Genomic DNA, 13,310 nt, shown 5'->3' with positions numbered 1-13,310 from the left:
CTCTCGCTCGGCCACCACCAGCAACACTTGAGATCATGCAGACCACTGAAGTCACATGACACACAGGAAGTGATCCAGGCCTCCGTACTGGTCCCGATCTCACTCAACCTCCCTTCCCCTGAAACAGCACTTACCGACCCACAGTGTTGTGCAGTGCTGTCTGCCATGCAAATGACACTTGGTGCGAGGGGGAAGGGGGGGGGGGGTTGCAGGGGGTTGGGGTGTGGGTTTTTCCGTCCAGGGTGGAGCAGCAGCACCACAGGATGTACCTCGAAATGTCATTTCCAACAACGGAGTCACAAAATACTTTATCTTGGTGTAGTGGTTATTGTTTCTACATGTACTCTTCTACTGCCATGCAATGTGCTCATAAATAAAAGAGAAAACATTTAAAAATGATTTCAAAGGCTTTCTTTTTTGTTTTCCCCTGCTAGGAACCATTACGCTCAGACCTTCTATTTATTTATTTATTTGTTTTTTTTGTTTTTGGCTATTTGATTTTTTTTAGTTTTCAAAGTTTCTAAGGCTGTAATGAAACTATGGTGCCATGCAAAGGTTTTCAGTGCCAGTGGGGATTCTGTCCTGCATGATCGCTGTCACACAGGGGTTCTGCTGTCTTTCTACAGTCCGAGGTCTTGACTGTGCATCCCTGTTTGTGAGTTATGTGTCATGTCTGTATCCATATTGCAGTGAGTTTACAATGTAGCCTTGGTCTGTAGTTACAGGGTCGTGGGTTTACCATGTAGCTTTGGTCTGTAGTTCCGGGGCTGTGAATTTACAATGAAGCTTTGGTCTGTGGCTACTGGGCAATAGGTTCACTGCTTTCCTCAGGGCTGTAAGTAAGAGAATGGTATATTTCTTGTGGTAGGAGGTTATTGTATATTCCTCTGATGGATATCTGGGTTTGTGGTCAAGTGAAACCTTCCTGTAGGTCAGGGAAGCATGCAAGGCATCCATAGTGATATCATCTCTCTCTCTCTTTGTCTCTCTATCTCAGTGTCTCTCCCTTTCCCTCTCTCATTACCTTTCTCATTTGCTCCCCCCCACCCCCCCTCCATATCACCTCTTTTTTTGTATATACCCCAGGAGTGAGGAGAGGCGAAGGGTTTCTAGGGAGTGGCAGAGCCCATAAACCCTGTGTGTTGCAAACCTGAGGTCAAACACATCTCCCAAATACCTCAACTCTTTCAGTACCTGGAAAAAGCACTTCTGCGAATCCCAGATTGCTTTCAGCGAAACGCGTTTCAAATCGAAACTCACAATCACGCAGTAAGCAATTTCTCTCTGAATAAAGGGGAAAGTAATTGCCTCTTTTAAAATCGTTCCCTGCAACCTGCAATGACGTTTCCTGGTGTCTAAAAGGATAAAATGCTACAGCTTTCAGACCCCTGGTCTGGTGACAGGTCCTTGATTCAGCCAGGCCCAGGTCCAAACACTCCAACACTTACTGCTCGACACCCGGCAATACCACAAAATAACGGCGCTTAATTGGAAAAAAACTATTTAATAAATAATCCCCTGAAGTTCAAAGAGAGAAAAGAAAAGAAAATACACTGGAAGACGTAGCGCTAACGCCCACGCCACGCTAACAGCATCCGATTAAGCTCGGTAATGAGCGGTTTGAAAGGGCAAATGTGATCTCTAATAAAGCAGTTCTACCTAGAACATTACATCCACAGTGGAACAGAATTCTAGAGCCCGACCGCTCTCCAAGATCACAAAGGAGACTCTACACACAAACACAAACACAAAAATTCACCTGGGAAATGAATCGCAAATGTATTGCTAGTATATATGCACAGCAGTGAATATACAGCATGTGGGCAGTAATGCACACTATTAGACCACACCCCGTAATGCAAAATTAAGAACAGGCTCCACCCAGAACTACACTCATGCTCCTGCTGCTCCTGCAACTGTACCTGCTTATAAAAGACTTTCAGACTTTCTTGACTTGAGTTTGATCACCCACCCCACCCCCACCCCCACCCCCACCCCCTTTCAAAAAAACAGAAATGAAAGCAGAGAACACTCCTAGCATGAGCGCGACGACTCGTTTTAAGAGGCGGGGAAGGTGTGTCGGCCACGCTCGTCTCCCACAGCCCAGAGAATCCGGAAAGCAGGAGCTCAAAGGCTCAGAGCCGGCAGTGCAGCCCACAGCTGTCAGTGGAGGGGAGCAGATTTATTGATCGTGTGGGGTGGGGGGGGGACTCCCAAGGGAAGTTCTAGAACAGACGAGCACATGACCTTACAGCCGGCCGGGTGTCTGGGGGTGGTTCGGGAGGGGGGGTGGGGGTTTGACGGGGGGTGGGGGCTGGTGGATGCAGCAGTACAGTGCCTCTGTCAGCTCTCAGGATTTATCTCTCTGCCATAGATCACTCCTGTGCACAGATACTCCACCTCAGAGCAGCCATTACAGACCTGGAGGTGAGCCTGCAATTTCACTCCCTTTAGGGAATCAGGATGCATGAGAGAGCACTCACACACACACACACACACACACACACACACACGCACTCACACACACACACACACACGCACGCACTCACACACACACACACACACACACACGCACACACACACACACGCACACACACACACTCACACAAATACATACACACACACACGCACACACACACCGTCATCCATTCCACACACACACACACGACACACACACAGCCAAAAAAATACAGATGAATACAGATGGCAATGAACTTGTATGAATCTCCTCTTAAATGAACTTGGTACACCTTGTTAATGGGGATGTATAAGAAAAAAAAAGCACCTGACAGCTTAACAAGTGGAAAAGGGCTTAATTAGCCTTAAGGGGGCAGCGTGAGAACACCGCCTCATTAACGAGCAAGGCCTTCGCCTGGGGGGGGGGACCTAGGGGGAAGCATGTCCATGGAGACACGCCCAAAGCTCTGTTTCCAACGGCAACAGGGACCACGCGCTGCCGTGGGAATCCGGAACGCGAACGCCACACACACACAAAAAATTGGGATCGTGGGATACGGCAAGTAAAGCGCAATCTGATTGGCAGGCAGAGCTGGGAGCAGAAACCTCACCATAATGGCACGCAGACTGAAGGAGGACGTGACGTGTTCCACACAGGAAATGTATTTGGCATACATATTTTTTTTGTTATTTCTGTCTGCGGCATTCGGTCCGGCGGTGGACCGGATTGGTCTCGGCCGGGCTGGCTGGTGGAGAGAGCACACGCACCTGGGTTGCGTTAGCTAATCAGCCCAGGTGCTTAAAGGTGCGTTACGCTCCCCACAGTTCGGTGCCGAGACCGGGAGCTCACACTGAGAGAGCGAGAGTTTTGATTTTCGTTTAATTTTGTTTCGTTTGTTCGAGCACCGCGAGGCAGAGAAAGCAATCCGCTGATGAAAAGCAGGAGGGGCTGGTCTGCCGAAAAGCAGGAGGGGCTGGTCTGCCGAAAAGCAGGAGGGACTGGTCTGCCGAAAAGCAGGCCAGCTATGAGCCGGGCCCTGAAAAGTTGCCTCTCAGTTTTGCTTTCTTTTGTCTTTTTTATTTTAGTTTGTTTTAGTTAATTTTTTTCCCCCTAAAACCTGTGAGGAGGAAGAGTGAAGGTGTTTGTTTATTTCATTTTGTGTTTGTGTGGGTGCGCTCTTTCTCTCTCTCTCTCTCTCCATGCAGCAGCCAATGGTGTTTCCAGGAACTGCCGCATCTCCCTCCCATGGGTGTCAGCCCGGCGTGTGACACACTGTCACTTTTATTTGTTTTATCTTTTTCCCTCTCTCGTGTGTCCCCTCTTCTGCCACCCGCAAGCTTCACAAAATTTGCCTGACCTGTTGATCTTTGTTTTAAAGAAAAAGACAAAAAGTGCATGAGGAAACATGGATGATCACGCTCTCTGTTACTGACTGCTGCTCCAGCTCCTCAGGGGGGGCATCTTAGAGTTATGGACAGGCGAGTGTGTCCATGTCCTGCTGCGCCTGCTCCTACTGCTGCTCCTGCTGCTCTTAATGCCGCTGCTCAGGTCACTGCTCCTGCTACTGATGCTGCTGCTGGTCCTTCTGCTGCTGCTGCTGCTACTACTGCCCCTGCACCTGCTGCTCCTTTTACCACTACTGCTGCTCCTGTTGTGGCCGCTCATGCTGTTCCTGCTGCTGCTCCTGGTCCTCTCCCTGATCCTGCTACTGCTGAACTGCTCCTGCTGCTCCTGTTATGGCTGCTCCTGCTGCTGCTCCTGCTGCTGCTGCTCCTGCTACTGCTTCTGCTACTACTGCTGCTGCTGCTGCTCCATCATAACCAATTTCATTTCACACACTTAGCACAATGATTCCATCCACTATGATTTTCATTAGAGGGCAACGAGGGAATCTCCACCTAGCCAGGCGCTTGTGTGAACTCCGACCCCCCCTGGAAAATGAATTTATTCTTAATCTCTTCTCGCCACACGGTTAAACACCTCAAGCGAACGCACTGTGGGGCCTCAGCCAATCGAGAGTGTGGGTGCAGGCGTAAATTCCTGGGTTGCCATGGCAACAGAGCCAGTGGGGGGGGGGGAGTAGGGAGACTGGGGGGAGGGGTGTCCATGGACAGGATCAGAGCTGATGGCGCCTTCGCAATCGCTTACATTTTTATTTCGGGGGGGGGGGGGGAGTCTAAGCACTGCTGTATTTGACCCTGCTGACTGAAGGTAAAATAATGAATAAATAAGACAGGAGAAGTAAGAGTGCAGGTCCCCAGCTAGCTGCCCACCTCGGCTCGGCTCGGCTCGGCTCGGCTCGGCTCGGCTCGGCTCGGCTCGGCTCGGCTCGGCTGGGCCCACCTCGGCTCGGCTCGGCTCGGTTCGGCTCGGCTCGGCTCGGCTCGGCTGGGCCCACCTCGGCTCGGCTCGGCTCGGCTCGGCTCGGCTCGGCTCGGCTCGGCTCGGCTCGGCTCGGCTCGGCTGGGCCGCCGAAGCCGCTGCTTTCATCAGTTTCAGAAGCCCGACAGCAGACAGCTGGGCTTCACCAGACCAGGGGAGAGAGAGCCAGAGGAGGAGAGGGGAAGAAGGGAGGAAAAGGCAGAGGGTAAACCTCCGCAAACTTCGCCGCGTCCACGCCAGCAGGCCACGGCGGGAATAAAAGCGCGAGCGGAGACGAGCTGAACGCCACGCCGCCGCCGACTCCGTCAGGCCAGAGCTGCGTCTCCTCTCACCCTGTGCCGTGGGGGGGGGGGGGGGGGGGGGGGGGGGGGTGTTCCAGCACCGTGTCCCAGCACCGTGTCCCGTATACTTAGCAGCTGGTGGGAGTAAACGGTCAGCTCAGAGGGTCACTGGTGCTGGTAGCTGGATGCTGTGGCCAGTATACTTAGCGGCTGGTGGGAGTAAACGTTTAGCTCAGAGGGTCACTGGTGCTGGTAGCAGGATGCTGTGGCCAGTATACTTAGCGGCTGGTGGGAGTAAACGTTCAGCTCAGAGGGTCACTAGCGCTGGTAGCTGGATGCTGTGGCCAGTATACTTAGCGGCTGGTGGGAGTAAACGTTTAGCTCAAGGGATCACAGAGGTAGCGGATGTGGCAGTATACTTAGCGGCTCGGTGAGTAACGTTTAGCTGGCGATCACGAGGGAGACGGGATCGTCGATGCGACGCCAGCAGCCGAACGCTGGAACCGTTCCCAGGGCCGACGGCATGGCGGGAATCCGCACGGCGGGAATCCTCCGAGCCCGCGCTGCCTTTCAATTACTCAGTCTGGCGGGGGCGGGGGGGGGGACCGGGCGGTGGATGTGGGGGTGGTGGGCGATGGGCAGGGAGACCGGAAAGGGAGACCGGCAGTCGACGGAGGTTGGGGGGGGGGGGGGGGGGCAGGGGGGGGGACTGGAGGCAGTAACCCGAGCGGAGTTCAGCGAAGTCTGACGTTACCCTCGGGCCGGAGCCAGTTAACGGCAGCAGCTTGGACCGGTTAAAAATGTCCAGAAGTGCTGCAGGGCTGGGGGTGAGGGGGGGGGGTGGGGGGGGGGGGGGGGGAGGAAAACATTTTCCAGCCACCGCTTCCGGTTGGTCCGTCTCTCTCATGCCCTGTGTTTGGGATCACGGCTGAAAGAGTCTGATTATCTGGCAGAAGGAGCTACAGCCTTTGGGGGGGTGAAGTGGGGTGGGGGGGGGGTGTCCCAGCCTGAACCCACCCACACACACACACACACACACACACACACACTCACACACACTCTCCCATCTCTCTCTCTTTCCCTCTCTCTCCCGTCTCTCTCTCTTTCTCTACCCATTATGCCATTAAACATTAATGGTGAGATGCTGTCCAAAAAAACAAAGAAATAACAGTGCAACGTGACTGCAGTTCATCAAAGGCAACGGATGCAGTAACTGTTCACGGGCATACATGTTCACGCATACATATATACATACGTGTGCGTGTGTGTGTGTATGTGTGTCCGTGTATGTGTGTATGTGTGTCCGTGTGTGTGTCTCTCTGTCTGGTGTGCTTGTGTGTGTGTTAACAGGAGTACGCGCATAGACACGTTTGTGAATGCGTGTGTGCTTGTGTTTGAACATGCATATGCGTATGCGCCTGTGCATGCGGGTGCGTGCCCGCACACATGCACACGCGTGTACTCACAAGTGCACGAAGCACTCCGTGCAGTTCTCAACTTTTCCTTCCTCGTAACTCCAGCACTGAAGACAGGGCAATGCCTACGACTTCAAGGTTAATCTATGGCATCTTGCCAGCCGTTCTACAGACAACTTCCACCTTCCTCAAAGTCTGTGCCAGTCTTTCGAGAGAATCTGCCGGATGTCACTGAAAATAAATAACAACCCTGCAAACGACGGACTTAATAACGAACTGAACAACGGGCTGGCCGATAGATCGATGCCACTCAGCCACTTCATCTTGTCCTCTGTTTTTTAGAGCCACGGGCATTGTCATCAGCGATGACAGGAAAGGGGAGGACGTGCAGCACAAGAGCCTTAATCAACTAAAACTCGCAATTAAAACATCAAAATTGATTTTCCTTTTCCTTTTCTAAACAATTCGACAAAGTTCAACTCATTTCATGCCATCTCTGCCACAAGTTTAATTACAGTAATTACAACGGAAGAAATGTTAAAATGTTAAAAGAAGGTAATGAAAAAATGACTTCCATTCATTAACATTTTTTAGTGATTTCTGTGGTCCACTCAACAGTCAGTCCCGCTTGTGGATTATAGTATGAAAGTTTATTGCTGCCTCAGGTCTTACAGAGTTTATATTTTTGATGAAAGCCTTCCCATACCGCAGACACAGGCAAAAAAAAGAGAGAACGAAGAAAGATTAGATCCTTTGTCCTTTCCTAATTGTTCTTCCTTTCATACAAATCTTTTCTTTTTTGGCAAGAGTTTTCTCACATTAGAAAGCTTTTTGGCATAACAGTTAATGCCTCCTTTGTCCATTATGGATAATTACTGATGTCAGACAGAACCAAAGAAATGAAGAAAAAGCTTAGGAATGAGGCAAAGGCACTGTGATGTCACTGAAGCATTATAGAGTCATGAAGGGAAGGTGAAGCAAAAGCATTGTGATGTCATTGAAGATTACAGACCCATGAAGGGGAGGTGAAGCAAAACATTGTGATGTCACTGAAACTCCAACCCCACCTCACAAACCCCACCCCCAACCTGGAAGCTCCACCCCACCTCATAAACCACACCCCATCTCATAAACCCCACCCCAACATCAGAAACTCCACCCCCACTACATAAACTCTGCCCCACGTCAGAAACTCCACCCCAACTCCAGAAACTCCACCCCCATCTCATGAACTCCACTCGCACATCAGAAACTCCACCCCCATCTCATAAACTTTGCCCCCACATCAGAAAATCCTCCCCTGCCTCATAAAATCCGCCCTTACCCCAACTTCATAAAATCCACCCCCTCCCTCACCCCATCCTCCTGACCTCACCCTCCCTCTGCTCCTTCCTGTTTCGGCTTTGTTCTCTCTCTCTTGCTGTCTCAGCTGGTTCCGTGTCCTCTCATCCGCAGTCCTCCCCTCACATTCAGTAAAGCACCTCTCTCTCTTTCTCTCTCCCTCTCTCCCTCTCTCTCTCCGTCTCATCTACTACCTCTCTGTCTTATACGCCATCTCTCTGTCTGCTGCTTTTCTCTTCTCTTCTACATGTGTTTGTGGTGTGAGGGAAGGAGTCTTCTGGCTGAGGGGAATTAAGCTGGTTTTATTACGCAGTTTATCATACAGAGCCGGTTGTAAAGTACCAGAGTTTCATGCACATGTCATACTGGATCATCAAAGAAGATGAAAAGGCCAGTCTTATTCTGTCTAATGTCTCTTTTTTTTTTTTACCGCTAGCTCACGCCCACGGGCGTCACGGGCATCGCTGGCACCCTGTTCCCGAAGTTCCCGGTCGAGCCGGGGGGGAGCACGGCAAGTTTTCCCGAATTGAATGCGGGACGGCGTCTCGCCGGACACGACGCGGGGGGCGGAGCCTCTCCCTGCGGCCCACTCAGCTGGGTCGGGACCCTTTTAGTGCGCGGCTGAGGACGGCGAGGCACTGGTTCGCGTACGGCACACAGCGAGATGCGTCTCTCAGCCACGCGTGCAGGCGAGAGAGAGATCACACATCCCCTGGGCCAGCAGTCTTAGCCAGTCTCACAGGCAACAGAACAATATGGGGCAGGGTGGGGCTTTGGGAAGGGGGGTGGGTGGGGGTGGGGGGGGGCGGGGCACGTGGAGTCTGTGTTGCTTAGCAGCTGGGCCAAAAAACTAAAATAAAAAATTGTGATAGGGCAAGAGCCTGGATAAGGCTCTGGCTTAAACAACATGCATCTCTCTCTCTCTCTCTCTCACTCCCTTTCTTTCACACACACACACACACACACACACAGAGTAAAAGAAGAACAGCCATTTCATCCATGTTAAAGGACACAGGTTTGAGAGATAAGTCCAAATAAGAAGCATCAGGCACAAAATAAGGACAACACCTTCTTGACACAAGAACACAGGCTAAATTTCAGTGTCTGGCTACAATAGCCGGACTACAGTGCGATTCAGAGATGTCTATTTACACACGTGCTACATGAGAGAGGGCGTTTTATCTTCCTCTTACATTTTCTTGCTTTCAATGCTGGCATGTTAAATACAGGAGCCCGTCCCAAACAGTCCAGACTTCACTGACTTCCAACAGTGAAGTCTGGACGTAACTGAAGTTAACTGCCTCCCAGATGCTTATTAAGGGCTAAACACCCAAACTCGCTGTGGAAAAATACCCTAAATGCTGTACACAGCAACTGGCCCTTGGCTTCAAGACTTCTTCGGCAAAAGTAAACAGGCAGCTTACTTCCTTCCTGAAATTACTCAAAAAATGGGAGATGTAAGGACCGGATTTCCTCCTTCCAATTCTCCAGTCACTGCTATTTTCCCCAGTTTGTTTGTTTGTTTGTTTGTTTCTTTGGTGACTGTTGTGGTCAGCCTCGTCATAAAGCACATCTGTGTGTACCTGAGAGCACACATTACAGTACATTAGACCTGTCTCAACTGCAGGCGTGAGGCCATTGTGAACTACAAAACAGAGAGAGATTGGACTAGCCCTCCTGACGGCCTCTCTTTGATCGTTTTTTTTTCCACGCAGTAGCTACAGTAGGCTACATTAATCTTGTCAACTGACCGACACGAACACTCGCGCTGCTGTGGACGTACGTACAACGGTATTCATAGTATAGCTATAACAACAACAACAACAACAAAACTCTGAATGAGAATTTTAGAATTATACAAGAGATAAGTGCGTCAAGCACAACTGAAAGGTTATGTCTTTAGCAGCTGCAATAAGATACTGCTCTCAATTCACATTAGTCCGTCGTTTTAACTGTGATTATTATTAATAATCATGCTGTCGTGTCGCTTTGGACAGTGTACCTTCAGCGCGATAGACCACACCGACACCGGTGGGCTCACCATAAGTTTTCTTTTGTGAATGGGTCGTTTGGTGCCGTTCACACGGAAACGCGACCAAGACGTTTTCCGTAATACTGTGAACCTGAAATGCTGATCTGGCGCCCGGGGACAGCGGTTTCAGCGATCTTGCTCAAGTAGTCTTAAGAAATAATTAATTTCTGGGTGACAAGGTTCATATTATAGAAATAATGAACATTAGAACCGATAAAGGCAACCGATAAAAGTTTGCTTTACATTGAACAAAAAAGTGCCCTTTGGCATCTACGTTGATTGCAATGTGCGTCTTCAACTTGTTTTCATGAGACAGTAGTGAATGGGCTAATCATTTCAACCGGCTGCACGAGCACTACACGTCGTGGGCAACGCTAATGCACTCAGTTCAATTTGCAAGAAGAGCGCTGCACTCACATGCACATAAAAATAGCTTAAGCTAGTGGAACACAGGATCTCGTGTGATGCACGAGCAATTCAGAGAAATGTGTATTCTATTCCGAGTCGTCAATGCCATTCGCAAAACTGCCGCACGAGAAACGGTTTATAAAGTATTCACGCACTATAACGTACATTGATTGACATCGTGTAAATTAATTCTAGTTAGAGTTAGCAGCTTGGACAGACTTGATTTGCAGACGCAGCCCAGTGTAGCCTACTGTAGTTAAATCTGTCATTCCGAACTGGAAAGGGAAAGGAATTCCGACAAAAAATAATATTAAAATGGAAACGACCGAAACGCATACCCTTACCAAAAGCGGACAAGCCTGCAACCCGACCCCCGACATTTGAACGCTCGAAATCCTTAACCTTTTCAACCCGCTGTCCATAACACACCGTGGGGTCGAACATATCTGCGCGGTGCCCGGACGGTGACAGATTGGGGTTATACTTCATCGGACGCAACGCAGGTAAAATGTGGACAACAGTCCTCTGTTTGGTCGAGTGTGGTGGCCAGCTCTTCTGGTCCCAGATCGAGGAATTTGCCTGGCCGTGCTGAACCGGACACGACTTCGTGTCATTTTGGATTCCGGCTGGTGCTGGAGACAAAAAGGATGTTGCTCGCGCTCAGGAGGAAAACGTTCCTCAGTAGTTCCTAGCTCGCACAGACACATACGTTTATTACTTCAGCTTGTTTTTAATAAATATTTATATTGCATAGAATGTTGTCATCAGAGCATCGCTGCACCGTCTTACCTCCACACTGAAAGGCTGGTCCTCTCCGCGCGCGGTACATAAAATCCATAGAAATGATTGCAAGCACAACGCCCCTGGATAAAATATAGTCAAGCGTCTTCTATCATGGAATGGTAATAAAAGCATAATGACCCGTTTAGTTTTTGTTTATTTTATTTTAAAAAATATATATCAATAAAAAAAATGATATGGAATAAATCCCCGCGGATCAGAAGGAGAAAAACATCGGTCGAGAGAATGTCGGTACCCAGGTCATGAATTCATCGACACAGGGAGGAGAAAAAATCCAGAGGAATACGATGCACCGATGTTTTCTTCTCGTCGCTTCCCTCTCTTTTGTCCTCCGTCTGATGCGATACCGCGGTTGAAGATTTGATGATCTGATCAGTCACATTTAGCTAGGCTCCTGTGTTTCAGCAGCATCGCTGCTCGTTTTCAACCATACCTCGCAGCACGGCGCCTGCGCTCTCCGCACTCCCGCGGCACGGTCGCATATATATAACAGCACTCCCCTTCTGGACTGTGCGCGGCGCCGCGTCATGGAATCTTGGCTGGCGAACCAAGCTATAGGTGGGAAGGGTGGGAACCGTGAACATGAGAATATCAGCGGCCATCACGCTCGAGAGCAGATTCGTCCGTGCATGACATTATTATTATTATTATTATTATTATTATTATTGATAGTAGTAATATTACTATAACATTTACCGGTGCTGATAGTAGCAGTATGATGCTGTTTTACTTGTGGTTGGTAACTGCATGAGGGTTTAAGTTCATTCATTTTGTTTCCCATTTTTTATCCCCTCTCTTGTGTCGCAGGTCGCCACCAGAGTCCACCGCACACCTCAGGTCGCACGAGCGCTGAGTGCAAGGCCATTCATTGCAAATCAGGCTCAGGTTGCACGCTAGAGGGCAGTGATGAATCTGAATTCAACGGTTTAATTCTGAAACAAAACAGTATTACTTACAGTCGTGTTCTTTATTGAGGGGTTCATTGGGTAAGTGATAACGGGTTAGCGCCACCGTTTTAATTAATGAATGAATGTACCTCTGTTACATATAGCTGTTAAGACAAAAATGACAAAAAAATATTATAACATGAATTGTAGTTCTATATGTGATCCTGTTCCGATGAAAGAATTCCCGGTCTGTGACATACACATCAAAATAGCTTACTTAATGCTCATTTGGATTTTAAATTCAATTACTGACTCCCGCCATAAATATCTGGAATTGCTACAAGGCTCATGAACCAACCGAGAAGTAAATCAGTCTGAACGACATCGTCATTCCACGCAGGCGATTGCTGCAGGCGCCCTCACATCTGATTTATTGGAATTTATACAATTTTCCTTTGAAATCAATTCTGGCGGGTTGCACCTCGGCCATCGGTCGGATTTCCAAAGCGAGACGCGGGTAGCGGAGGAACCAAGCCTCGCTCCTTCACCTGTCCTCACCTGTCTCCACCTGTCTCCACCTGTCCTCACCTGTCTCCACCTGTCCTCACCTGTCTCCACCTGTCTCCACCTGTCTCCACCTGTCCTCACCTGTCCTCACCTGTCTCCACCTGTCTCCACCTGTCTCCACCTGTCCTCACCTGTCCTCACCTGTCTCCACCTGTCTCCACCTGTCTCCACCTGTCCTCACCTGTCTCCACCTGTCTCCACCTGCCTCCACCTGTCTCCACCTGTCCTCACCTGTCTCCACCTGTCTCCACCTGTCCTCACCTGTCTCCACCTGTCTCCACCTGTCCTCACCTGTCTCCACCTGTCTCCACCTGTCCTCACCTGTCTCCACCTGTCCTCACCTGTCCTCACCTGTCTCCACCTGTCCTCACCTGTCTCCACCTGTCTCCACCTGTGTATTTTGTTCTGACAAACATCGCGGGCGCCTTTTGCGCTTGCGTTGCAGAGCTGAACGTTCAGAGCCTCAGCTGTGGGGGGCACCTGATGTTCATCAGCTGTCACATTAAAATGTTTTTTTTTTTTTTTTGGTTGTTTTTGTTGTTGTTTTTTTTGTCATACTGTCAGTTCAACCTCATGTGCACAGGTGTCAATATTTTATTTACAGTTTGTGAAGAGGAGGGAGAGAGAGAGAGAGAGAGAGAGAGAGAGAGAGAGGTAGGGAGATGACCTAGCTCTCGCTTTCAATGCAGATGAAATTCAGTGCACTTAGCTCAAAAGTAAGAAAATTATTTATATCCT

General features: G+C 49.6%; 1 protein-coding gene across 2 annotated transcripts in view; it reads right to left on the bottom strand.

Annotated features, from left to right (window-relative positions):
* LOC135253885 (matrix metalloproteinase-16-like) overlaps positions 1-11,596 on the bottom strand; it is a 50,678-nt gene extending 39,082 nt beyond the window's left edge. For both annotated transcript variants that reach the window (XM_064333714.1, XM_064333715.1), the window contains exon 1: positions 11,107-11,596. In XM_064333714.1, coding sequence (XP_064189784.1) covers positions 11,107-11,232 — 126 coding nt within the window. In that variant the 5' untranslated portion in view covers positions 11,233-11,596. The remainder of the gene's footprint in view (positions 1-11,106) is intronic.
* Positions 11,597-13,310: the final 1,714 nt, after the last annotated feature.

Source organism: Anguilla rostrata, chromosome 4 (genome assembly GCF_018555375.3).
Source record: "Anguilla rostrata isolate EN2019 chromosome 4, ASM1855537v3, whole genome shotgun sequence".
In the NCBI taxonomy this organism is placed as follows: domain Eukaryota; kingdom Metazoa; phylum Chordata; class Actinopteri; order Anguilliformes; family Anguillidae; genus Anguilla; species Anguilla rostrata.
The sequence above is the reverse complement of the archived record's forward strand: the minus strand, read 5'-3'. Positions and strand labels throughout refer to the sequence as shown.